The sequence below is a fragment of the Balaenoptera musculus genome, chromosome 16, assembly GCF_009873245.2.
Source record: "Balaenoptera musculus isolate JJ_BM4_2016_0621 chromosome 16, mBalMus1.pri.v3, whole genome shotgun sequence".
NCBI classification, from domain to species: Eukaryota; Metazoa; Chordata; class Mammalia; order Artiodactyla; family Balaenopteridae; genus Balaenoptera; species Balaenoptera musculus.
Genome location: NC_045800.1, coordinates 32,028,890 through 32,056,332, shown reverse-complemented (window position 1 = coordinate 32,056,332; position 27,443 = coordinate 32,028,890). Strand labels below are relative to the sequence as shown.

The 27,443-nt window shown below is 36.6% G+C and overlaps 2 protein-coding genes across 13 annotated transcripts in view; one reads left to right on the top strand and one right to left on the bottom strand.

Moving 5' to 3' along the window:
* ZNF518A (zinc finger protein 518A) overlaps positions 1-27,443 on the top strand; it is a 53,527-nt gene that overhangs the window by 18,498 nt on the left and 7,586 nt on the right. For 9 of the 10 annotated variants that reach the window (XM_036828659.1, XM_036828660.1, XM_036828655.1 and 6 more), the window contains 3 exons: positions 46-97; positions 632-755; positions 901-7,437. In XM_036828659.1, the coding sequence (XP_036684554.1) occupies positions 1,029-5,495 (4,467 nt within the window). In that variant the 5' untranslated portion in view covers positions 46-97; positions 632-755; positions 901-1,028 and the 3' untranslated portion in view covers positions 5,496-7,437. Of the gene's footprint in view, positions 1-45; positions 98-631; positions 756-900; positions 7,438-18,345; positions 18,434-27,443 lie in introns of those variants that run through there. The other variant, XR_005016817.1, reaches the window with a different exon arrangement.
* Positions 19,131-27,443, bottom strand: part of BLNK (B cell linker) — a 79,715-nt gene continuing 71,402 nt past the window's right edge. For all 3 annotated transcript variants that reach the window (XM_036828663.1, XM_036828662.1, XM_036828664.1), the window contains 2 exons: positions 25,023-25,178; positions 19,131-20,667 (listed from right to left, as the gene is read on the bottom strand). In XM_036828663.1, the coding sequence (XP_036684558.1) occupies positions 20,548-20,667; positions 25,023-25,178 (276 nt within the window). In that variant the 3' untranslated portion in view covers positions 19,131-20,547. The remainder of the gene's footprint in view (positions 20,668-25,022; positions 25,179-27,443) is intronic.

The following is a 27,443-nucleotide window of genomic DNA, read 5'->3' as shown; positions in this document are numbered from 1 at the left end:
AGAGGTAGGGGAAATACTAATTTTTTTTTTTTTTTCATTTTATAGATGAAGAAACTAAAACACAGAGATTGAGACTTGTCTAGAGTAACACAAACCAGTAAGTGTTTGAATTAATGGAGGCAGCTAGTAATGGGTACATTCTAATCTGCCAAGGGCTTGCCTTGCTGCCACCTGACTTAGTTCTAGGGACAAAAAAAGCCAAAATGGTAGGGAATCAGAAGTAGTAGCTAGACTTAGGAGTACCCCAGGGAAATGTGTTACTCCTTTCAATTTCTTCTTTTTTTTACCAGTTATTAATGATAACTTGAGACAGCAGGCAATGTCTTTTTGTTATTGTTGTTTAGGTGAATGAAACTTATTTTAAACATAAATTATCCCTGAGGCACTAGGGAAGTAGAAAATCTGCAGAGAAGTCTGTTGAAATTCTCACAAGGTAATAGCTATAGGGTCAACTAAGTAATTGAGAAAGTTAATGGTATATGTGTATAATTGGAACCATGTGTGTCAGTGGAACTTAAGTTTATAGGGCTCTCTTGTTGAGATTTTTAAAATCCTGTTTAAAAACTATAGTATCAACTTTATATAAAATCTTAGAGCTTAAAGGTGCTTATCCAATTGTGGTTTTCTTTAGATGAGGAAACTGAGGTGCAGAGAAGTCAAACCTTGCCCAGTGTTACAGAGCAGAGCTGGAAGTAAAGCTTGTATTTCCTGAGATCCAGATTAGTGTTATTTCTACTTCAGACTATTACTTCTTGGTAAGCTGTTCTTAAAATACTTAATAGGTCTTTTATGTCTTTTATTTGTTTGATCAACATTCTTGCTTTGTGTCAAAATGAACTTAAAATATGAATTTTACTGATACTTCTGTGATGAACATTTCAGTTCTTTGTTTGATTTTAGGTGAGTTAATGTGGGAAAAATCCTGGTATTTTGAAGATGTCTCGGCACAGTATTGTTTCCTGTTCAAATTACAAGTAACTTCAAGAGTTTGCAGGAAAAAAAGAAATTGGGATTTTTTTGGTTAAATCATGCCATCTGAACAGAAACATTTATTTTTTGATGAAAAACAGAATACTTTAAAAGGAGATTATGATGTGAAAAATGAGATAGTTGATACTATCAGATCAGTACTTAAACCAAAAATTTCAGAAAGTAGTTTTCATTATGAACTAAAAAATGTGAAAATTGTTTTGCCGAAGATAAATATTCCAAATGAGGTCCTATTGAAACATGAAGTTGACAAATACAGAAAATTATTTCAGCATAAACCACAGACTGCAAGAAAATCTATCAGTATAAAGACTGTAAGCTGTGTAGAGGAGTGTATGTTACTCCATAAGTCTGAGAGAGTTGAAGAAGGTATAAAAATGTCTGCAAAAATACTCAACTTCAACTGTTTGAAGTGCCGAGATAGTACTCGGTATAGCCCAAATGATTTGCAGAAACACTTCCAAATGTGGCACCGTGGTGAATTACCTTCATATCCTTGTGAAATGTGCAGTTTTTCAGCAAATGACTTCCAGGTATTCAAACAACACAGACGAACCCATAGAATTACTTTAGTAAAATGTGACATTTGTAACAATGAGAATTTATATACTTTATTAGACTTGACAAAGCATTTTTCATCCACACATTGTGTAAATGGTAATTTTCAATGTGAAAAGTGTGAATTCTCCACCCAGGATGTTGGCACATTTGTTCAGCACATACATAGACATAACGAAATCCTTTATAGATGTGGTAAATGCCATTATATATGTTTAACCAAAGGAGAGCTTCAGAAGCACCTTCATATTCACTCTGGTACGTTTCCCTTCACTTGTCAATATTGTAGCTATGGTGCTACCAGGAGAGAGCACCTTGTAAGACATGTTATAACTTTGCACAAAGAACATTTATATGCGAAAGAAAAACTGGAAAAAGACAAATATGAAAAAAGGATGGCAAAGACTTCAGCAGGACTTAAACTAATATTGAAAAGATATAAAATAGGTGCATCAAGGAAGACATTCTGGAAACGTAAGAAAATCAACAATGGAAGTGACAGAAGTATAGAAAAAAACACTCAAGTGCTTAAAAAAGTGAACAAAACACAGGCTAAATCTGAAGACCAGAGCCATCTTGTTCAGGAACATTTAAATGAAGAAAAAGATGAAAGACTATACTGTGAGAATAATGATAAACCTGCTGAGTCAGAGTCAGAAAAGCCAACCCTTCTGTCCACTGGGCAATGTAATGGAGCTGAAGAGGGATCAAATTCTACTTCAGGTTTCTTGAAGACTGCTGTACAAGGACCTACAGTGTTAATGGTAAAAAATAATAGAATAACAATTCCTGCTAACTACAGTGCTAAGTTTATGGGCTTTAAGATGGTGGATGGAAAACAACATATTGTAATAAAACTGTTGCCTACCAATAAACAGAATTTATATTCACCAGGCTCACAGTCAGGTGCTGTAAGGGACAGTACTGCAATTTTGCAGCCCCAGACTTTGGACACTACTGCATTTTTAACAGGAGTAACAACTGAGTTAAGTGACACAGTTTACATGAAAGCAGCTACTCCATTTTCATCTTCATCTCCTATACTTTCAGGGAAGGTAACTTCAGAAAAAGAAATGGCTTTACTATCTCAAACAAGTAATATGCTTCCAACTATGGATGATGAAAAAAGTGTTTCTCCTTTGCCGATAACATCAGAATTGATTACAGCATCGGTGAATTTGACCACAAAAGTAGAAACAAGAGAGAATGTTGACTTATGGGGAAGTCATATTACTCATTGTCACCCTGAGGTATCAGGTAGTGCCATGAAAAGTCCAGATAAAGTCACCTGTACTACCAAACCGAATTCATACAACAGTGGAGATATGCATAACTATTGCATTAATTATGTCAACTCTGAGTTACCTGTTGAATCTTCCAACCAAGGATCATTACCTTTTCATAATTACTCAAAAGTGAATAATTCTAATAAACGTCGTAGGTTTTCAGGGACAGCAGTGTGTGAAAACCCTCAAAGAGAATCTTCATCAAGCAAGACAGTAGTTCAACAACCAATAAGTGAGTCAGTTTTATCACTAGTGAGGAAGGAGAGCTCAAACCCAGATAGCCTTTTAGCATCTACTAGTCATTTAAATACTAAAGATGGAACTTTAAAAACACAAGCTGAAATTGAAGAACAGTGTGTTTTAGAAAAAGGACAAAACATTGATGGACAGAATCTATACACTAATGAAAATCAGAATTTAGAGAGCATGACTGAAAAGCCTAAATGGGATGACGTTTCTAGTGTTGAGTCACCTATGATGCCTAGAATTACATCTGTTTTCTCTCTCCAGAGCCAACAGGCGTCAGAACTTTTGCCACCTGAAATAAACCAGTTACTTCAAGATGTATTAAAAGCAAAACCTGATGTAAAACAAGACTCTAGTAACACTCCAGATAAAGACCTGCCGCTTCATTGTGACCAGTCATTTCAGAAACATGAGGGAGAAGACAAAATAGTTGAATCTTCAAAAGACTTGAAAGTACAAGGCTTCTTTCCGATTCCATCTGGTAATATGGGGATTAATGTGGCTACAAATGATCTGAATTTAAAATGTAGTGGAAAAGAAAAACACATGTTGTCAATGTCACAAGATGTGAGAGATTCAGAGAAGACCCCTAGAATTTCTGGTTTTGGCACATTACCTAAGACTCAGTCAGATGCAATAATTACACAGCAGCTTGTAAAAGACAAACTACGAGCCACTACGCAAAATATAGGTTCTTTATATGTGCAGAGTCCACTTGTAAATTCAGAACCAAAAAAGGCGATCTTTGTTCAGACTCCAAAAGGCTTTTTTGTACCATTGCACATTGCTAACAAGCCTGGATTACATGTTTCAGGAAGACCACTTCCATTGGTTAATACACAAGGTGTCCCTGCCTCTCTCCTTTTAAACAAGAAACCTGGGATGATTTTAACATTTAATAATGGGAAACTTGAAGGTGTTTCTGCTGTCAAAACTGAGAATGCTCAAGCTTGTGGAACTACAAATAAGGAGCCTTGCAGAACACCTTTTTTAAAAGTAGAACCAAACAGTAATTGTCTAACCCCTGCACTTTGTTCCAGCATTGGCAGCTGTTTGAGCATGAAAAGTAGCTCAGAAAATACTTTGTCATTAAAAGGCCCTTACATTATTAAAACGCCAGCAAGTTCTTCAGTGAAAGGTGTTCCTGCTCCTAATATAATATCTGAGCATCAGGGCACTAAGTTGAATATCTCGGATTCAGTAAAACAGCAGAACAAGATTTTTCCAAAACCACCTCTTTACACCCTTTTGCCTGATGGCAAACAAGCTGTTTTTTTAAAGTGTGTGATGCCAAATAAGACTGAGCTGCTTAAGTCTAAATTAGTCCCGAATAGTACTTATTATAAAAATATACAGCCAAAGAAACCTGAAGGAACACCACAAAAAATACTGCTGAAAATTTTTAACCCTGTTTTAAATGTGACTGCTGCTAATAATCTGTCAGTAAACAACTCTGCATCCTCACTGCAGAAAGACAATGTACCATCTAATCAGACTATAGGAGGAGAGCAGAAAGAGCCAGAATCTTCTAGAGATGCCTTACCCTTATTACTAGATGATATGATGCCAGCAAATGAAATTGTGATAACTTCTACTGCAACATGCCCAGAATCTTCTGAGGAACCAATAGGTATCACTAACCATTCAGAGGCCAGGGTATTAAGGTGTAAAACAAATTGTACAATTGAGAGAAACTTCAATAAGAAAAAGACTTCGAAAAAGAAATGTTCAAGAATAAAAACTCATGAAAGAAGTAAAGATTCTGAAACTTCCTTTGTATCTAGAAACAGAAACTGTAAACGCAAGTGTAGGGATAGTTACCAAGAACCTCCAAGAAAAAAAGCATTACACAGAAAGTGTAAAGAAAAAGCAAAGCCTGAAGATGTCCATGAATCGTTTGGATTCATCAGACCCAGGCTTTCAAAAGATTCAGTCAGAACTTTGCGGCTTTTCCCCTTCAGTTCCAAACAGCTTGTGAAATGTCCTAGGAGAAACCAACCAGTTGTAGTTTTGAATCATCCTGATGCAGATGCCCCAGAAGTAGTAAATGTAATGAAAACTATTGCTAAATTTAATGGACGTGTACTTAAGGTTTCATTGTCAAAAAGAACTATCAGTGCTTTACTGAAACCAGTTTGTTATAACCCTTCTAAAACAACTTACGATGATTTTCCCAAGAGGCACAAAACATTTAAACCTGTTAGTTCTGTGAAAGAAAGATTTGTGCTAAAATTAACTCTCAAAAAGACAAGCAAAAACAATTACCAGATTGTGAAAACTACCTCTGAAAATGTTCTGAAGGCTAAATTTAACTGTTGGTTTTGTGGTAGAGTATTTGACAATCAGGATGCTTGGGCTGGTCATGGTCAGAGACATTTAATGGAAGCTACTCGTGATTGGAACATGTTAGAATAATTTACTGTAATTACCAAGGAAAAGAAAAGTAAAATTACCTTAGAAGAAAATAGTGGGTTGAATTACTAATGCAGACATTTTTTACTTCAATATAGTACCTGAAGTTAAACATTTAAAAGTTGGCTATATTTCCATGGAAGAGCAAAAGTTTTAGTGTGATATTTGAAAATGCTGTCAGTGCACATGTTAAGTTTTGAAAGAAACTAATCAGCACAGATACACCTTGATTTAATTTTTTAAAATGTGTTCTCGGGAAGTTAGGGCTAAAGAAAATTTTGATAAAACAGTTTTCCCAGTTTAGTGACTCTTAGTAGAGAGTAACAGCTGACAGCCCCATTCCCTCTCTTCTTCCACCAGCCTTATGATTCTGATAACTATAGCTCCCCTGAAGAGGCTGAGATCTCTTTCATTATGGAACTGAAGGAGTTTCTCATTATTTGTGAAGATACTCTAAGAGAATTTGGGTAAAGAACTTACTCTACATCTGCAAAATGTAGTTCTTTTGAAGGTAGTTTAAGCTCCTTTGAGGGTACATTTAACTCACTACAGTTACACCTCATATGATTGTTGATAAGAGTTTTTGACAAGCAGATCTTTTTTCCTTGTAAGCTGTGTTCCATGTCATTGATTGGAACACTCTTCCAACGTGATTTTCTTTTTCTAAATGGCTCTCAAGTGTTGCAGTAGATGGGCAATCTCGAGAGAAGAATTAAACTCTCTTTGTCTAGTTTGAAGTTCATTTAAAGAACTTGAACATTTTTCTGAATTTGGTTATATTCCCCAGTGATTCCCTTGCACAGAACTATGTTTATTTGATTTAAATTGTCCCCTCGTAAACCAAGTGGCCAATTTTTTTCTTGGTTGCCATCCCTTTTAAAAAGAGTGAAACATAGAAGCACTTCCAAGGGAATGGCTTTTCTTGAAAATTAAAAGTTACTCCTCAGAAACAATATTTTGAAGTAAGATTAGCAAAGCAAATCATAATTTTGTGTTTATTATTAGTGTCTGAACATGTCCACATTGGGACAAACCATTTTTGTTAGCAACTTTTCAGTATGACTGACAACCCAAAGCAGATTACTGATTGTTTGCAGTTGGAAATTGAAGAAGCATTAATAGTGGACTCAGTGACAGTGCATAAAACTTCAGGACAGATTCCGAAGGGGTATGTCCAACAGGTAGAGTTTTTAAATGAATATTTTCATGACAACAGAATCATCGATTTAAACTTCCCACTTTGTAAGTTTGGATCAAATTTTGTTGGACCATTGGACAATGGAGTTCTTGTATTAAAAAATTACATACTAATTTTTGTTACATTGTTACTACTAGTGTTATGACATTTTCATTGATTGAATGAAAACTTCAGGGCTCCTTTTCTGTATATAACAAAGAATTTAGAACCTGTACATATTTTTGTACCTTTCAGTTATGTACATTTTGCACAGAAAGTTTTTGACATAAAAAGTTTATTTTCTTTCAATTTAGTTCTGTGCATGCACTAATAAAACTTGTCGTTTAATTTAAAAGGAATATATAAGACTTTACCCATGTTATTTTTTTGGTTTTTATTTCAGATGTACAATTTCTTTTTTTTTGATAAATTCAGTTTTCAGGGATTGAACACTATTGTTAGCAAGTGCCTAAAAGATGTGAAACAGTTTACATACGTCAACTGTAACATTAGGTCCCAAATGGGCCCACTCCCCCAATAATTTTATTTTAAAGAAAGCCATACATAGATGCTTCAAGCTATCTTGCTATGCACATTATACATGTACTGTTTTTGTGCAGTTTGTCTACTTTCTTAGAAGTGAAGTATTTTTTGTACAAAACCTGTTACAATTGTGTTTCTTAAATTGAGCCTAAGAACGGAGTTGATTGGAAATATACAGTATATATTAATAATGTATATGGTGTTTAAAGAATGGTAAGCATTGTTCATTTCTGTAATGAATGTTTTCTTCAATTAAATTTATCTTAAGTTTGTGTTTACATAATTTTTTTACTATGCTGAAGTCAAATGGGAATTTTATTCTAGTGGGAAATACTTAGTTTTCAAAGCCTTTTTTTTTTTTTTTTTTTTTTTAATGCTAGTGAATGCAAAATGAAGTTTGGGATTTTTTTCCCCAAAATTATAGGTGAAATTTTGAGATTTTGTTTGAGAAGGGTAACATATATTATAGTTTAACTATGCTGGTAAGAAAAGCTACAGAGAGGCTTATGTTCTTCAGTACCCTAATGGCAGTAAAACTGAAATGTTGCTCTGTTATAGTTAGATCTATTATGATGCATCACCTTCTGTGAATAGAGAAGAGAGAGAAGGAAGTGTCTTGCCAATGTTTGCAGCACTATAAAAATATATTTCAGAGTACCCATACCAGTAAAAAAAAAATCTAATGTCAAGATACATACTTTTTGCCTTAAGGTTTTAAAAGCTATTTTAAAAAGCTTCATGCCCCAGATACTCTAGTTGATACCTTTTATGAGTTGTTTTTTTTTTTAAACTAGGTTATTCTGAAGGAGGAAAGCCTGCTTGGAGCCTCTTTATTGCCAGAGCAGAAAATCTGAAAATAAAACCCTCTATCCTTTCTTTCCTTCTGGCTGAAAATTAGCTAAAGATGGCTTTCCAAAATATGATGTTCATTAGTTTGAAGTTCTTATTACAACTGGAAGAGTTAGTGTTATTTTTGCAATCCAACTTCTGGGTCAGGAGATTTTCATTTTTTCCTATTTGTCCTTCTGCATTGAAATGGGCCTCACTATTTGTCATTCACTTAAAATAATAGTTCAACTTTCAGAGTTTGAAATATAATTGAAATATAATTTCAATACTAAGCATTCAGCACAGATTGAATTCTAATAGTTTGTTATAAAAATTTTTGTTTTCATTAAGGAGTCAGTGAGGTATTTCAGTAAAGGGTCAGACAAATAACTTAGGCTTTGTAGGCCATTAGTCTCTGTCGTCAACTACTTTGTCCTAATGCAGAAGCAGCCATAGACAACGCATGAATGAATTTGCCTGTATTTTAATAAAACTTTGTTAAAAAAAACCTGTCAGTGGGCCAAATTTGGCCCATCAAATGGTTTACCAACCCTTGCTTTCTCTCAAAGATCAGTTCTTAGATTGAGATTTTTATTCAAAACAGAAGTTTGATATAGTTTTTTTGTGTGTGATATACACCAGCTATATAAAAGTTACAAGGTATAAAAACTAAAATGTATGTATATACAGTTAACCAAGGTAGATGTATTTGTTTAAAAGTGAAGTGAATGTAAAGGTAATGAAAATAATTAGTGGATGAAGTAGATAGGTCTTTTGTGTGCCAAGGGTAATGCAAGTTATGGAGGGATTAAAAATGAGATTAATTGCTGTGAGAATTTATGTCCAGGTTAGATGAGAAATAGATACTAGTTCTTCTAGTGTGACTTGAAATCACTGGTGAGAAAAAGTAATAGGAATTCTTTAGGATGGGGGGAAAGGGAGGTTAGCTGAAAACAGAATGTTGTATTAATTCCATGCAACTCACTTCAGATTTTTTCTTTTTAGTAAGTGATTCCTTTTCACCATTGACTTCTGCTTACTTAGGATATGTCCCATTTGTGTTGAGGTGTTGGCTCTGTTCCTTGTCACAGCAATTTGTTACGATCTTTGTTTTCAGCAAAGTGCCTTGGGGATTTCACCTGGTAAAACTTGCTGGGGGATGTTAGTTAAGAGTGCAGTATTTGAAAAAGAATTTCCCTATAATGGAGAGCTGAAATAGGATCAGCTTGGTTGATCTGGATGTTCATTGCTTTAAGTATGCTTCCTTTAATAACTAGACAATTAAGAAGTAGCCAATATCTTGGAAGAGGTGTTTGATAATCTTCTTTGAATTATTTTTTGACTATTTCTCTGTCTAAAATGGCTTCTGTTAATACATGCCCCAAGTTTAAGAATCTTTTTTCTTTAAAAAGTGAATATCATAAATCATCATAGTGTAAACTTGAGTAATGTAGGAGGAATGTTAATGTACATCAATTTTGAAAATCATGATTTTAGTCAATGCCAAGAATGTACTTACTAAAAAATACTAATTCCTACTAGAGACATTTTTAATATGTTAAAAGAAGAGTTCTTCCTTAATACTTTAGAATCCTTCAACCAAAAGTGAAGATTATATTCAGGTTGCAACTCAAATTGCCTCTTTCGATTAAGTAGTGAAACATAGGTGCCTACTGTCATCAATTATTTCATAAGTTATTGCTATTGTTATTGTAAGAAAGCAAAATGAAAACTTGGAGAGAGACCAAAATACTATTTGCAAATGACTTTATTTCAATATTTTGAAAATCCAAGAGAGTACGTTGAGAAATAGTTTTCTGAACACTTAAGAGTAATCATTTGGGAGGCAATAAAAGAAGACCCATTTATAATAAGAGCCACAAAGTAAAAATTGTGTGAAGCTTCCAAAAGAAAAACCACAGAACCTAACTGGGAGAAATACAGTGTTTCTGGGTGTAAGATTAAATATACTGCTGTTCGGAAGATCTCATTTTCCATGCCTGTGCCCGACAGAAGGCTTGTATTGAATAAGGTGGTGGCAGCTGGGTAGTGGTGCCCATTGCCCCACTCCTAATTCATGCAGTATAAAAATCAGGACAGGGCAGCTACAGAACTGTGCAGTCCCCCTTTCCCTCACAGCTCTGTTATAAGAGGCTTAACCTGCTCTGGTTGGATTGGCAGTCATGTGGCAGCATACATCGCTCCCAGCTTTCTTGGGGCAGAAGAGCTATTGTATGTACATTCAGCAGCTGGTGAACCTTGGCACATTCTAGTCTCCTCCTATGCCCTCCCCAGCCACCAACACAGCTGTTCCACAGGGAGTATTCAGGGAGCATTCAATGTAGACCCAGTTTCCCAACATTCCCCCACCCCGCAAGCTGCTCCATAGCACAGAGGCACAGGGGTCCTGTTCAGGGGAGGGTTGGAGTGAGCTTCAAAGGTTTGGTAATCATGCTGTCTGTTACAAGGGGCCTGACTTTATCTGGATCAGACTGGAGCAATTTATACCCTATAGTGTTGAAAACAATAGAGCAATCATCTAGCAGATACTGAAGGCTAACAGTTGCTGGTGATACCACTAGATATCATTGAGAAGCTTAAAGATGAGAGAGGTAAGGAGGGAGAGAGAGAGAGAAAGTCTGGATAAAACTGCAGACATCCCTTGTAATCAGAAAGAATGTGTGCATTGCTCAAGGCTGCAACCACATAGGAGCAACCCTTGCTGAATGTAGGGCAAGTCTTGTAAACTCCCTAAACAGTGAAAGCAGCCTCCAAGTCACAAATCCAATGGTAAAGGGTGTAAATCTCTTACTGATTCAGGGGGCTTAAGCACAACCTCTCATCAATCTGGCTGGTTGCTAGGTGGTGTTGACTTGAAAGCAACCCCTAGGAAGTCAGGCTTAAAGATAAAAATGAGGGGGAAACAAGTTGAGCAGTGACAACAGAGGCTGCATACTGTGAGGGGAAAAAGACTTGGTGAATTAGTTTAGCCAAATTACTAAAGACAAGTCCAGAGTGGGCGAGGAGTATGCAGAGATCCTACAATATGTTACCTAAAATGTCCAGCTTTCAACATAAAATTAGACATTCAAAGAAACAGCAAAGTGCGACATATGAGGGAAAAAGGCAATAGAAACTTCCTTTGAGGGGTACCAGATGTAGGATAAATGTTAAGCAGCTATTATAAATAGGTTCAAAGACCTAAAGGAAACCAGATTTAAAGAATTAAAGTATACTGACAATGTCTCATCAAATGGAAAATATTAAGATAGAAATTACAAAAAAAGAACGAAATGAAAATTCTTGAGTTGAAAAGTACAATAACCAAGGTGAAAAATTTACTAGAGAGGCTCAACAGTAGATTTGAACTGGCAGAAGAATTAGCAAACCTGAGGATAGATAGAAATTGTGAAATATGAAGTACAGACAGAAAAAGTGAAGAAAAACAGTCTTCCTCACACCACATACACAAAAATTAACTCAAAATGGAGTATAAACCTAAATATAAGAAAAAACTGTAAATCTTGTAGTAGAAAATATAGAAGTAAATATTTATGACCGTTGTTTAGTCAAAGCCTTCTTAGACTTCTTCTTTGGTGTCATCACCAAAATCACAAATGAAAAAATAAGAGACAAAAGATATATCGGGTTTTTATTAGAAAAAGACATTGTAAAGCTGATCTATTTCACCTAGTTTGGATTAATACCAATTTAATTTCAATAATAAAAACTTTGCTCTGTATAGCTTCATCTCTCCACCCCCCGTGCTGTTATTGTCACATTATATAGCTTTATAAATTGTGTGCCCATCAATGTAGATCTATAATTATTGCTTTATGCATTTTTCTTTTAAATTAGAGGGAGGAAAAGTCACAAGTAAAATGTATGTATTTTTTGTCTTTTATATTTACCTATGCTGGTGTTTGTATTTACATTTATCAGTTGTGTATTTCTTTGTGTGGAATTGCATTACTATGTAGTGTCCTTTAAACCTGAAGGACTTTTTTTGTAGAACAGTTCTGCTAGCAATGTTTATCTGAAAATGTGTTAATTTTTCTTTCCTTTTTGAAGGTTGGTTTTGCTGAATATAGAATTCTTGGTTGGCAGTTTTTTCTATGCAGAACTTTGACTATGTCATCTCACTGCCATCTGGCTTCCATGGTTTCCAATGAGAAATCAGCTGTTAATCTTACTGAGAACCTTTTGTATGTGATGGGTCACTTCTCTCTTGCTGCTTTCAAGATTCTCTGTCTTTCAATAGCTTGATTATGATATGCCTTGTGTGCACATTTTAAGTTTATCCTACTTGAAGTTCTTGAAGCTTTGTGGGTTGATAGACTAATGTTTTTCATCAAATTTGGGAAGTTTTTATTTCTTCAGATATTCTTTCTGATGCTTTTTCTTCTCTCCTTCTGAGACTCACTTTTTAGTATGCTGTTATGCTTGATAGTGTCCCACAGATCTCTCAGGCTCTGTCCATTTCTCTTCATTTTTTGTCTTTCTGTTTCTCAACATGGGCAATATCAATTGACTTATCTTTAAGTTCATAGATTCCTTCTTCTGCCTGTTCAAATCTGTTGCTGAGCCCCTCTAGTGAATTTTTCATTTCAGTTATTTTACTTTTCAACTGTATAATTGAAAGTTCTAGAATTAAAATTTCTTTTCATAAATTCTGTCTATTTATTTATATTCTCTATTTGGTTGAGACATCATTCTCTTACTTCTTTTTCATTCTTTAAACATGGTTTCTTTCAGCTCTTTAAACATATTTAAAATAGCTAAATTAAAATCTTTGTTTAGAAAATCCAGTGCCTGGACTTTTTCAGGATTTTTATTGATTGCTTTTCTGTGTGTCTGGGCAATACTTTCCTCTTTCTTCACATGCCTTGCAATTTTTTTGTTGTAAACAGGACATTTAAAATGTTATAATGTGGCAACTCTGAAAATCAGGTTCTCCACCTCCCCCCACACACCCTCCAGGGTTTGTTGTCATTTTTGCTTGTTGTATTTGTTTGTTTGTCTAGTAACTTTTCTGAACTAAGTTTGTAAAGTCTTTATTCTTTGTTATGTGTCACCAATAAAGTCTCTGTAATGTTAGCTTAAGGGTCAGCTAATGATTGGACAGAGAATTCCTTATATACTTGGAATGAAAAAGTCTCTCAGTGTTTGCCAAGGGACACTGTGTGTGTTTTTGTGGTGACCCTGCAGCACTTAGCCAGGCAGTTTAAAGCTCTGCCTTAGCCTTCACTTCTTACTTCAGCAGAGCCTCCAGGTCAGCCAGATAGGAGAGCTTATGGCATTCTCAGGTCTTTCCTTAGTGTACATGCAGTCATGGGCATGCGTGTGACCTTCTAGATTCCCAGGAGTATGTTAAAGCTTTACAAAGCCCTATTACTTTCTTCCCTAGCTTTTTGGTTAGGGAGAACCCTAACCAAATCGCCTCAAATTTTATCTATTGGATCAGACAGCAGCGACTAAAACATCTACCTGTCAATGTTTTCAACATGGCCCCTAGGTAGCAGCTGTAGCTCTCTGCCAGCTTCATGTCAGGCAAAAGCCAGTCTTCCAGGAAGTCACCAGAGTAGTCAAAACAAATAATTACAATTCTCTATGAATGAAGTCTGTTCTGTTTCCCTCTGATACCAGGAATGAGGTTTTTTATTTATAGGACTCTGCTGACATCAAACTTAAGGGTGAAAGACTGACAACTTTCTCTTTAAGATCAAGAACAAGAAAGGATGTCCACTCTCACTGCGTCTGTTAAACATTGTACTGGTGGCAGTTAGGCATCCAAATGGGAAAGGAAGAATTAAAATCTCTCTATTTTTAGATGACATGATCTTATGTGTGGAAAATCCTAAGGAATCCATTAAAAAACCTCTTATAACTAATAAAAGAGATCAGCAAAGGTGCAGAATACAAGATCAATAGAAAAATCAATTCTATTTCTATACTTCAGCAGTGAGCAATCAAAGTGTAATTAAGAAAAAAAATTCCACTTGGCATCTAAGGGAATAAAATGCTTAGGAATAAATTTGACAGAAGAAATGCAAGACTTTTACACTGAAACTACAAATCATTGTTGAAAGAAATTAAAGAAGACCTAAATGTAGAAACATGACATGTTTGTGCATTTATTGTTAAGATGGCAGTACTACTCAAATTGATTCACAGATTTGATACAAGCCCTGTCAAAATTCCAGCTGCCTTTTTGCCAGAAATTGACAAGCTGATTCTAAAATTCATATAGAAACACAAGATACAGAATAGCCAAAACAATTTTTTAAATTAATTAATTTACTTATTTTTGGCTGTGTGGATCTTTGTTGCTGTGCGCAGGCTTTCTCTAGTTGCGGCAAGCAGGGGCTACTCTTCATTGCAGTGTGAGGTCTTCTCATTGCAGTGGCTTCTCTTTGTTGTGGAGCACAGGCTCTAGGCACGTGGGCTTCAGTAGTTGTGGCACGTGGGCTTAGTTGCTCTGTGGCATGTGGGATCTTCCCAGACCAGGGCTCAAACCCCTGTCCCCTGCATTGGCAGGCAGATTCTTAACCACTGCACCACCAGGGAAGTACCAGCCAAAGCAATTTTGAAAAGAATAACATTGGAAAACTCACACTTCCCCATTTCAAAACTTACCACAAAGCTACTGTAATCAAGACAGTGTAGTACTGATGTAAGAATAGACATATAGATTGATGGAATAGAATTGAGAGTCCAGAAATAAACCCAAACATTAATGATCAATTGATTTTTGACCAGAATGTCAAGACAATTCAACATGGAAAGAATCGTCTTTTAACATATACTGCTAGGACAGCTGGATATCCACATGCAAAAGAATGTATTTAGATACTCCCTCATACCATGTATAAAAGATAACTCAAAATGGATCAAAGACCTACATGTTAGAGATAAAATGATTAAAATATTAGAAACAGATAAGTTGAAATTCATTAAATTGAAAACATTTGTGTTTCAAAGAACTCAAGACAGTCCACAAAATGGGAGAAAACACTTTCAAATCATATATCTAATGTGGGAATTGTACCCAGAATACACATAAATGATTACAACTCAATAATAAAAAGACAAACAACTCAATTAAAAAATGGTCAAAGGAGGGAATTCCCTGGCAGTCCAGTGGTTAGGACTCTGCGCTTTCACTGCCGAGGGCCCGGGTTCGATCTCTGGTTGGAGAACTAAGATCCCACAAGCCGTGCGGCCCCCCCCCCAAAAAAGAAAAATTGTCAAAGGATTTGAATAGACGTTTCTGCAAAGAAGATATACAAATAGCTTATAACAACATGAAAAGATGGTTAACATTTTTAGTCATTAGGGAAATACAAATCCAAAGCACAATGAGATATTACTTCACACCCTTTAGGGTGGTTACAGTGAAAAAGACAATAACAACGGTTGATGAGTATGTAGAGAAACAGAAACTCATACATTGTTAGTCAGGATGTAAAATGGTGTAGTCACTTTGGAAAACAGTTGGGTGTTCCTCAAACTGTTAAGTATATTTGCCATATGACACAGAAATTCCACTTTTAGATATATACCCAAAAGAAATGAAGAACATACATCCACTCGAAAACTTGTACAAAATTGTTTATAGTAGTATTATCCATAATAGCCAAAAAGTGGAAACAACTCAAATATCCATCAATTGATGAATGAATAAACAAAATATGGTATATCTATATAATATATTATTCAGCAATGAAAAGAAATGGAGTACTGATACTATAACATAGATGAACATTGAAAACAGTAGGCTAAGTGAAAGAAGGCAGTCACAAAGGACCACATATTGTATGATCCCATTCATATGAAATGTCAAATATGCAAGTCTATAGAGACAAACTAGATCAGTGGTTGACTAGGATGGGAGCTGGGGGAGAGTGGAGAGTGTCTGCTTATAGGTATGGAGTTTCTTTTTGATGTGAGAAGATTATAAGCAGATTGTGGTAATGGTTGCCCAACTCTGAATATAGTCAAACCCACTGAACTGTATAGTTTTAAGTGGGTGAATTTTATAGTATGTTAATTATATCTCAATAATACCATTAAAATTATCAACTAGTAAAAGTTGGTTAACTATTAGAAGGGGAAAATTGGATATTAAGGAATGCAGAAATGACAAGTGAGAATAAGCAAGGAAGAAACTAAGCACTTAGAATAGGGCTCACCAACCCCTAGTCTGAGATTCAGGCCTTGTTGAAGAGGTTGTAGCTGCCACAGGGACATTCAGGCTGCTGATAGTGAAGAAATTTTCTAGAAGGTGCAGACCTGACTGAGCCAGTTTGTGGGAATAGTCAATTCAGTGGCTGTGAAACTCAATGGAGGGTGCTGGTCAGCTAGAGCTGGTATACTCCTGCTAAGAGTTAAAGAAGCTCACTGGAAGGTGCTGGCAGCCTTGAGCTGGCCCACAGGAAGTTTCCCCAGCGAGTGGCAGACAAACTCATAGAGGGTGTGGCCAAGCTAGAGCCTACTGGGTGGCTGAGAGAAATTCATTGGTGAGAACTGGTGGGATAAAGCCAGTTAGCAGAACCTGGCCTGGGGGTCCTGCAGAAAAGCTCAGTGGAAGACGCCACAGCCCAGAACTGGTCTGCAAAAAGTGACCTGCTAGGTGGCTGAGAAACTCAGAGGAGAGTGATTGTCACTGGGCTTCCCTAATCCAGTAATAGGGAAAAAACACACTGGAAGCAGGAAGGGATATATATGTATATATATAAAGCAACACCTTATTGGCCCATACTCTGCCTCAATTGATGCCATTTTCTGTTAGCCTTATCCACAACTCTGTGAGCCCCCTTGATTGGTACCCTAATCTTGTTATGATAATTGAGACCCCCCTGGCTTCTGATATGTAAGTGCTGCTATCAGTGTCTCAGGGTTTAGACTATTAGCCCTAGCTACCATTAGCCCTGGCCAGCAGAACAGGGCTACCAGTGAACTTCTTAGTGATATTTGCTCCCTTCTTACCAGTGCATTTCTAATGGCCTTGGTGATCACACTTGTCCTTTGGGACATAATTCGCTGGTGGGTCTTCTGCCCTCACATAATATATCCACTCCAGCACGCTCACTTCCCTGAGCCTTTTAATTCTCTCCTCCACTATCTGCCATAGCAATTCAGGCATTTCACCCTCAATCAGTGAAGGTCATCACTTTTTCTAGTCTTCCAGGAGCCACCCAATGAGTTTGCATCATCTCCTAGGGTCATTGCCAGAGTATTAAATTATGTATCCTGAGAAGCGCCCTTAAGTTAATAAATTATTCCTTATCCAATCTTATATTCTGGCTTCATTGCTCAAGTATTCTCAAAATCTAGTTCCATGGTACTCCCTCAGCTCCTGCCAGTACATGGTGCCTAATTCTTCAGTCTCTTTCAGGATGTATTCTTTTCCTCCCTCAGCAGGCCTAGCACATTTATAGCTGATTTAAGCTGCAACTTAACTTTGGTTATTGGCCTAGCAGCCAGGACAGAAGGTAGGGGCATATCCTGAGGGGTATTTCTGTTGCCTTGCAGGGGAGAGGCCTCTGCAGTGTCTTCCCACGCAGGCAGAATGCTATTTCTTTTTTTTTTTTTTAATTTATTTATTTACTTATTTATTTTTAGCTGTGTTGGGTCTTCGTTTCTGTGCGAGAGCTTTCTCTACTTGCGGCGAGCGGGGGCCACTCTTCATTGCGGTGCGCGGGCCTCTCACTATCGCGGCCTCTCTTGTTGCGGAGCACAGGCTCCAGACGCTCAGGCTCAGTAGTTGTGGCTCACGGGCCCAGTTGCTCCGCGGCATGTGGGATCCTCCCAGACCAGGGCTCGAACCTGTGTCCCCTGCATTGGCAGGCAGATTCTCAACCACTGCGCCACCAGGGAAGCCCAGAATGCTATTTCTTAATGAGAGGGGTTAACTCTGCAGACTCTGAGGGTTCAGAGGAGTCTGGGAAGCCAAATAATTGGTGGCATTCCCCATTAATGATGGTTTTACCACCATTCATCACCAGATGTTCTCATCCCATCTGTCAGGGTCTCAGGTTTTTTGAAGTAAGACTCTGACCTTGGTATGACAGACCTGTCTTGGTTTAGCATTAAATTATCTTTGCAGGGAATTCCCTGGAGGTCCAGTGGTTAGGACTCAGTGCTTTCACTGCTGTGGGCCCGGGTTTGATCCCTGGTCAGGGAACTAAGATCCCACAAGCCACGCAGCGTAACCAAAAAAAAAAAAAAAAATTATTTTTGCAGTTCAGCAACTGTATTAAATCCTGAGTTTGGTCTTCAGCTTTTTCTTCTCTCCCACTGCAGGAGATTAGCAATTGGGTCACCACTTTGTACCAGGGATGGTTCATGCCTCAAATACCCCAAGGATGGAGTCCTTATTGTCAACTGGGTGGTGAGTAATCTGGTTCAAAGATGCCATCTTAATGCCTACTTTCTTGAAACTACTCCTGGTACTAAATCTGTCATTTGGGTCTTCTGGGGAGAAGATGCTGAGATGGAATTTGGAGTACAAGAGGTTTATTGGACAGTAATGCCTGGGGGATGGAGCAAGATTGAGTAAGAAAAGCTTTCATACCATAATGCAGATCTGATACTGGTGAAAGAAAAGGTTGGTGAGTGGAAGCAGGATTGGGTGTAGAAAGCCTCAGACTTCCATGCATCACTGACAAAGTCAGCCAACTCAATGGATACTTTAGGTTAAAGACTATCCATTAGTTAGAGGAATTCCATGTTGGGCAGAATTGGCCAGACTGAGGGCTGCTTAGGAAGAGCATAGGCTTGGCTCAAAACCCAAGGCATGCCAGATTTTTTCCTGATGGGAGATCCAAACAGTGCACCTCCATTGCTGTCACACGATGGGGCAATATCAAGCAGTGTGACATTCATGTAACTGGAGTCCCTGAAGGGGAGGAGAAGAAGGATAACAGAAAAAATATTTGAAGAAAAAATAATAATTGAAACTTTTTCCCTAAATTTGATGAAAACTATAAATACAAAGATCCAAGAAGCAACATGAAGCTCAAGCAGGAAAAGCACAAAGAAAACCATACCAAGACACATTATAATCACATTTTCATCGTCACAGGTGATAAAGAGAAAAATTTTATTGCAGCTGGAGAAAAAAAGCACACATTATGTACTGAGAATCAAAGATAAGAATTACTGCAGACTTGTCATCAGAAACGCTGCAAGCCAGAAGAGTGGAATGATATCTTTAAGGTACTGAAGTCATCCTAGAACTCTTTCTCTAGCAAAATTACCCTTCAAAAATGAAGATAAAACAAAGAAAATTTCACAAAAGAGAAGTCTAAGATATGTCATCACCAGTAAAATTGCTCTATCTTAAATGTTAAGAGAAATTCTTCATGTGGAAGGAAAATGATACCAGGTGGATATTAGATCTATACAAAGGAATTAAGAGCACTGGAAATGGTGAGTAAACAAATAAATATAAAAGTGAAAGGGGGGTATTATGACATTTAAGAATACAGTTATTTTTATAAGTGAGTTTGTGAGTTCATAACCTTCTAGAATTTCAAAATCCTTTCAGATTGCTGTCTTACTCAGTGATCAAGTGCATTCCTCATTTAATTATTAGATTTATCTTAATTAGCTGCTTTATCATTTCAGTGCTGTCTAAAGTACACAGTAGAATAAAAAGCTTTGATATGACAAAGTGTAATACATTGCTGGGACAACCTAAGACCTTGGATATGGCTGCTCACAATGGTATCTCTTTTATTCCTGAGTGTTCATCAATGTCTGCTTTTCTGCCCCTGTTCTGTGGGCTGTTTCCCTAGGCTTTTAATCTAGTTTTGCTCTCATCCCACTCTGAACCTCATATCAAATTTAGGGTCCATTTAATAGACATGCAGATCAAAGAGGGTATAATTATATTTAATAAGCAAAGCTAACAACATAATCATGGATAAGAAAGTTCATATCTGTATACATCTCCCATGGTTGGGAGCTCACAAAAAGGAACCATTTACATCCCCCTTATCTGTATTTATAAATATCATATATTATCTATATTTTATTTTCTACACATTAAAATTTTAACCAAGGCAATTGTCAAGCACTGACAGTAGACGTCCTAGTTACACTGGGGCACTAGGACCATTGTGGTGGTCTAAATTTTCAGCAGCTTTGTTTTATCCAAGAGTATAATTTTCTTATTTTGGAAGTAGAGTGTTATTTTCTTACATGACTGAAAATACTTTACACCTGTTTTTTTAAATAAAGACATTTATTTGGAGAATATTAGTAGCATATTCTCAGCCTCACCAGATATTAACAGTTCATCAAGTCAGGCAACAGAACATGTCCATGTGAGCTTCTTATAAGGAAATCGATGACCACCTCAACAGCTTCCTCATCTTCTATTTTATTACTGGACGATTCATAATCCAAAATATGAAGTTTTTGGACTTTTTCCTCAAAAGTAGAAGTAGGTAAAATGTCTGAAGCAATGATGTTGACTTCCTTTAAAAATTTTTTTTTAATTTATGAAACATTAACTGCATATTTCAGTCTTGTGGAATCTTTTGTGTTATTCTGACTGTCAATAAGAACCAGGGGACTGTGTTGATGATTCTTGATGATTTCAGCAACACTTCCAAAGTACTAGAACAAGAAAACATAGATGAATTATAAATTGGCATTTATATTAACAATGAGCTCCACTCCTCCCATCTTCTCCAACTCTTTCAAGTTAGTCAGAGTTACTAGGTCCCAGATGACATTCTACCCAAAAAAGTCCAATTTAACAATGTCTGTAACCTTTGAGGTGGCAGACGCTGGCCATTCAATAAGACTGAAAACACAACTGACATCCTCAATTAGTATAACTTCTTAGAGAAAATTACTTTATTGAGTTATGATGTAATATTTTAATATTTTGTTTTTTATTTAGTGCCAAGTGTAAAACTGTCATACATTGAATTTCTCTACATTTTTATAAAACATAGATTATCTGTTATGTTGCATGTCTTAGATACAAGGACTGATGTAGTAAATTAACGTTAGAATTTAATGTGAAGAGGGTTATTTCCCAGGTTAATTCATGTTTGTTTTTGTGTTCTTTTTTTTTTGAATAAATAAGGAAACCTTTATAAACCCTCATATACCCATTTTTGCTTTAGCTCCCAGTAAGTTTAGAGCTAAATTAGTGCCTAGTTAATAATGACATTTCACGCTAGGCTCTTACTATACATACGTATTTTTCCGTATATTAATTCCTATTTTCTATTGGCTTTAGTTTAAGGCTATCACAATTTTTTTCTGAAAAATGATCAATGTTTTAAATGAAAGATAAAATAAGTATAACACAGACCAAGAAATGAAATGCATTGATTATACAAAAGTGCTACAAGCTCACGATCATCAGATAAATGCATTTATAGTCATTTTTTTAAAGTGGTAATTGTTTTGCAACACTGCCATATAATTTAGCAATTATAACCAATTGACTTCATTTTCTCTTAGTTTTTCACATAAAGATAAACATCTGGAATAAAAAATGTTTAAAAGCCTTTATTAATTATTTGGATAGCTTCCAAATATTATATATTAAATAAGTAAAGTATTCAGAATACTAGTCATTTTTCAAATGAAACACCAGTTGTCTTTTAGATAATTGGCTTCTGAATATTAGGTCAAGGAAGAGAGACAGAGACTTTCAAGTACCTTTAGTCCTTATTTCTTACTTTCTCTTCAATCATTCAGCCCTCCTGTACTTGCCAATGAATTTTTTTTATGATACTCATAAAGACATTCATTCTGTTTGTTTGGCACAGCATATTGTTAAACTGAATGCAGTTGGAATTTAAATTTATGGACTAACACACCAGGAAATGAAATAGTACAACCTCTTTGAAGTGAATTCCAAGTGAAAAAGTGTGTTCTGAACCCAGTAAATATAGGAGAGAGTTGCTTTGCTTACACAAATAAGCATCTCATTCTGTCCTTATACTCTTCTGAATATTTCTGAGGATTGCTTTGTTGCAGAGTTTGGGGATTAAAATGTTTGAAGTAGGGGGTTGAGCTGAGTTGAAATGTTTGAAGTGGGACTGGACTTGAGGCATATTTGTGATTTGACTGAATGAAGGATTGAGCATAACTTAGTTGCAGTTTCCCCTTAACACTTTTTTTTTGGTCTACACTAATTCAGTGTATTTGAGATATTCATACATGGACAGAAAAACAATTGTTTGATAACTCAAAATCCCATGGTCAATAAAATAAAGCAAACAGATCTCAGAGCGATAAAATACTCAATATGTATTCACATAATGTCAAAACATTTGCAAAAAAAGTTAAACAGTTAATCAACTAGTTACTTTTTCTACCCATGAATACCCAAACACAAATACAGACAAACAGACTTTTCAACATCTCCACATGGTTGACATCATGTAACCAAAGTTTTCATTTTTCAATTCAGATGTTCAGTATATGGGAGAAATTATCTTTTTATTATAGATAATTTAAGTAAGTGTTTTAAAGGACTCTGTCAGTACTTCCAGATGATATTATAATAATATGTATTTATTTTGGTATCCATAGGCTGGATAATTGGGGAGTGGGGTGAAGCTCTGTTCTATTCATTCTGAGGTAGGGATGAAGATTCTTTAAGCCAAGAAGAACCACTGTTTATCAGAGTTTCCTAGCAGGACAAGGAAGACCAGAGCCCCTCTGAGAGCTCAAAATTTATCTGAGTGAATTTCAGTACCACTAAAAAGGACAGCTCCCTCACCCACCCTTAAGCCTCTTATAGAAGTACTGGACCCCTGGGGAGGCTTTTTTTAAAAATTTTTTATTATTTATTTATTTATTTGGCTGCATTGGGTCTTTCGTTGCTGCGCATGGGCTTTCTCTAGTTGCAGCGAGCAGGGGCTACTCTTCATTGCAGTGCACTGGCTTCTCACTGAGGTGGCTTCTCTTGTTGCGGAGCACGGCCTCTAGGTGCACGGGCTTTAGTAGTTGTGGCTCGTGGGCTCTAGAGCACAGGCTCAGTAGTTGTGGTGCACAGGCTTAGCTGCTCTGAGGCATGTGGGATCTTCCCAGACCAGGGCTCCAACCCATGTCCCCTGCATTGGCAGGCGGATTCTTAACCACTGCACCACCAGGGAAGTCCCTGGGGAGGCTTTAGAATGTAACCATCCATCCAAAGTCACTCTGTCCTACTAGGATCACCACCATATCCTACCACTGATTACTGTTGAGGAGCATATAGTTTAAAAAATTTGTCATATAAAGGTTTCAGTGAGAATGAAGGTTTTTTGTGAGTAGGGAGAAGCAGACAGTTCTGTTAAGGCTTAACTGGTGTGAAATGATAATGCAATCTATATTTTAAAACCCGTTTGGTCTTGATCAGTGTTTCGTGTTTTCAGAGTTTTGCATTTTCTAACTATCTGAGACTTTATTAAAAGCAAAATAAAACTCCAAACTATAAAACTCCTCGAAGAAAACATAGGGAGAAAGCTTCATGAGACTGCATTTGACAATGATTTCTTGGATGTTACACCAAAAGCACAGGCAACAAAACAAAAAATAGACAAATAGGACTACATTAAACTATACTACAAAGTTATAAGAGTTCTTTATATATTCTGGATATTAACCTCTTATCAGGCACATAATTTGCAAATATTTTCTCCCATTTCATAGGTTGCCTTTTTACTCTGTTGATTGTTACCTTTGATGAACAGAAAATTTTAGACCATTTTATTATACTATATACAAAAAAATAGACTCAAAATGAATTAAAGATATAAATGTAAGACCTGAAACCATAAAAATCCCAGAAGAAAACATAAGCAGTATGCTCTTTGACATTGGTCTTAGCAATATTTTTTTGGACATGTCTCCTCAAGCAAGGGTGACAAAAGCAAAAATAAACAAATGGGACTACACCAAACTAAAAAGCTTTTGCATAACAAAGGAAACCATCAACAAAAGAAAAAGGCAACCTACTGAATGAGAGAAGATATTTGCAAATAATATGTCTGATAAGGGGATAATATCCAAAATATATAAAGAACTCATGTAACTCAGTATCAAACAAACAAATAAGCAATCTAATTAAAAAATGGGCAGAGGACCTGAGTAGACATTTTTCTGAAGAAGACATGCAGATGGCCAACAGGCACATGAAATGATGCTCAACATCACTAATCATCAGGAAAATGAAAATCAGAACCACAATGAGATATCACATCACACCTGTGAGAATGGCTATTATCAAAAAGACAAGAAACAACATGCTTGTGAGGATGTGAAGAAAAGGGAACCCGTGTGCACTGTTGGTGGGAATGTACATTGGTATGACAACTATGGAAAACAGTATGGAGATTCCTCAAAAAATTAAAAATAGAACTGCCATATGATCCACCAATTCCTCTCCTGGGTACATATCCAAAGAAAATGAAAACACTAATTCAAAAAGATACATACACCCTGATGTTCATACAAGCATTATTTACAGTAGCCAAGATATGGAAGCAAAGTAAGTGTCCATCAAAAGATGAATAGGTAAAGATGATGTGATATATATATACAATGGAATATTACTCAGCCATAAAAAAGAATGAAATTGTGCCATTTGTGACAATATGGGTGGACCTAGAGGGTATTACACTAAGTGAATTAAGTCAGACAGAGAAAGACAAATACCATATGATTTCACTTATATGTGGAATCTAAAAAACAAAACAAACAAAATGCCGAGTCAGACTGACTTCAGTAAGCAACAGGATAAAAGATATAGCTTTTACATCATACCAGTCTTTCCTCCTTTCTGTTCTCTCATAGGATATACTGCCCAAACATAGTATTTTATCTCGTACTCTATGACAATGTGCAAGCCTTAGACCAGGTACTCTTGTATCCTTTCTCCTCATCTCTGGCACCTAATACAGTATGATGGCATTGTGCTCAAAACATAGTTATAGAGTTGGATTAGAAGAGAAATTACTGACCTCTTCACCAGTTTTCTTTCTGCCCAAAGCATACTGTTTTGTTGCTTCAATAAATCGCACAGGGATATTATATACTCGCTTATTAAAAAATACAACTAGTGTATATGGCTGTTTGGAATCATGGCCAGAGCTTTTCCGAATAAGAAATGATCCATCCTGTTTATTAAAAGAAAGAATAATTATGATTAGTGTTACTTGTGTTTCCATAGGTTAAAAATCAGTTTATGAAAAATACCTATATTATATTCAAAAGTTAATTATTTATGTATATGATTTTTATTACCAATTAGAGCTTGTTTTATTATTTTGCAAGAAAATACTTCAGTAAAATATATACTTATAGAAAATTCTGAAAGAGGTAAATGCTAGCTTTTTGAGGCACTAAATAAGATCTTATGTTTATAGGCTTTGGAAATGTGTGAAGGGACACATTAAGATCAAACCTAAAGGGCACTCTTGAACTAGGAACCATGTTCACAAGTTGCCTATGAATAAAAAAATATATCAAACAAATTCCATTCAAAAGTGCTATAAGAAGAAAGCAGATATTGGGAATCAAAGCATTTCAGCTGATAAAAATTCTCTCTCCAAAAATTTATGTTGAAGCAGAAAAAAAATTGTAACACAACATTCCAAATTTAATTAAATATCTTGTAAAATATTCTACAATCATAAATTCAAAAATTATGAACAAAAGTAGACAAAAACAGGAAGAAGGAATGCAATAAGAGTTTATCAAACCTGGGAAAGAGCGCTTACCTGGTGGCGCAGTGGTTAAGAATCTGCCTGCCAATGCAGGGGACATGGGTTCAAGCCCTGGTCCGGGAAGATCCCACATGCCACGGAGCAACTAAGCCCATGTGCCACAACTACTGAGCCTGTGCTCTAGAGCCCGCAAGCCACAACTACTGAGCCCACAACTACTGAAGCCCACGCACCTAGGGCCTGTGCTCCACAACAAGAGAAGCCACTGCAATGAGAAGCCCACGCACCACAACAAAGAGTAGCCCCCACTCGCTGCAACTAGAGAAAGCCCACGTGCAGCAACGAAGACCCAATGCAGCCAAAAATAAATAAATAAATAAATAAAATTTAAAAACAAAAACAAATAAACCCTGGGAAAGAAGTTGAAAAGAAAGACAAACCTGTATCAGAAATGAAGAAGAAATTACAAGATGCCCAAGGGACAATAGCCTTAAATGAAGATTTAATAAATGACTGAAGGAAGGCATGGAAACAACCAAGAAAGAAAGAAAAAAAAGAGAGAGAGAGAGGTTAAAAAAAAAAAAGTACAATAACGTCAGAGTGGTTGGATTGAAAGGAAGACCCCCCCCCCCAAAGAAAGGTCTAAAATACATGTAATGTGAGTCCTTGAAAAAAAACAAAATAATGAAACAGAACTACTCTTTAAGTCTGTAATTTAAGAAAGTGTTTTGGAAATAAGAGAAAACTTAAGTCTACATATTGAAAGGGTTTCCATCTACCTGAAAACATTGACCTGGAAATCTACTCAGAGACATAATCTGGTAAACCTATTAGACTTTAAAAAGAAAAAAATCTGCAGAGCCATCAGATTAAAATATCAAATTACATACAAGGGCAAGAAAGTGACATTAGCATCAGAGTTCTCAGAAGCATCAAGGCAATCCAGTGGAGCAACACTTTTAAAAACTCAAGCCGAGGATTTTACATCCAGCCAAGATTTCCTCCGGGTATCAGGTTATGAAAAACAGTTTCGAATGTGCAAGAACTCAGGGAATAATGTAAGCACAGTCCTTCCTGAGAATCTACTACAGGTGAGCTTCACCAAACAAAAAGAGATAACTGAGGAAGCAACAGGACTGATGGAAAGCATTTAATATATTTCATTGTAGAGCTAGGACTAAACAACGGTGGCAGAAAACAGTATATTCTGGACTTCCCTAGTGGCGCAGTGGTTAAGAATCTGCCTGCCAGTGCAGGGGACAAGGGACTCTATCCCTGGTCCGAGAAGATCCCACATGCCACAGAGCAACTAAGCCTGTGCACCACAGCTACTGAACCTGTGCTCTAGAGCCCATGAGCCACAACTACTGAGCCCACGTGCCACAATTACAGAAGCCCTTGCACTCTAGGGCCTGTGCTCTGCAACAAGAGAAGCCACCGCAATGAGAAGCCCGTGCACCACACGAAGAGTAGCCCCTGCTAGCCACAACTAGAGAAAGCCCGCACACAGCAAACGAAGACCCAATGCAGCCAAAAATAAACCAGTATATTCTGACAAGGCAAGGTGCAAGTGGGCGGAGAAAAGAGAAAGAAAAAGAAAAGTGGCACTTTAATCTTGGATTGTCCAGACTGTTCTAGTGTTCCTATATGACTGGGCTTGGACTCTCCAAAAATTTACTTCCCAGTACTTTTTGCCATCTTGATCCCAATCTTTTA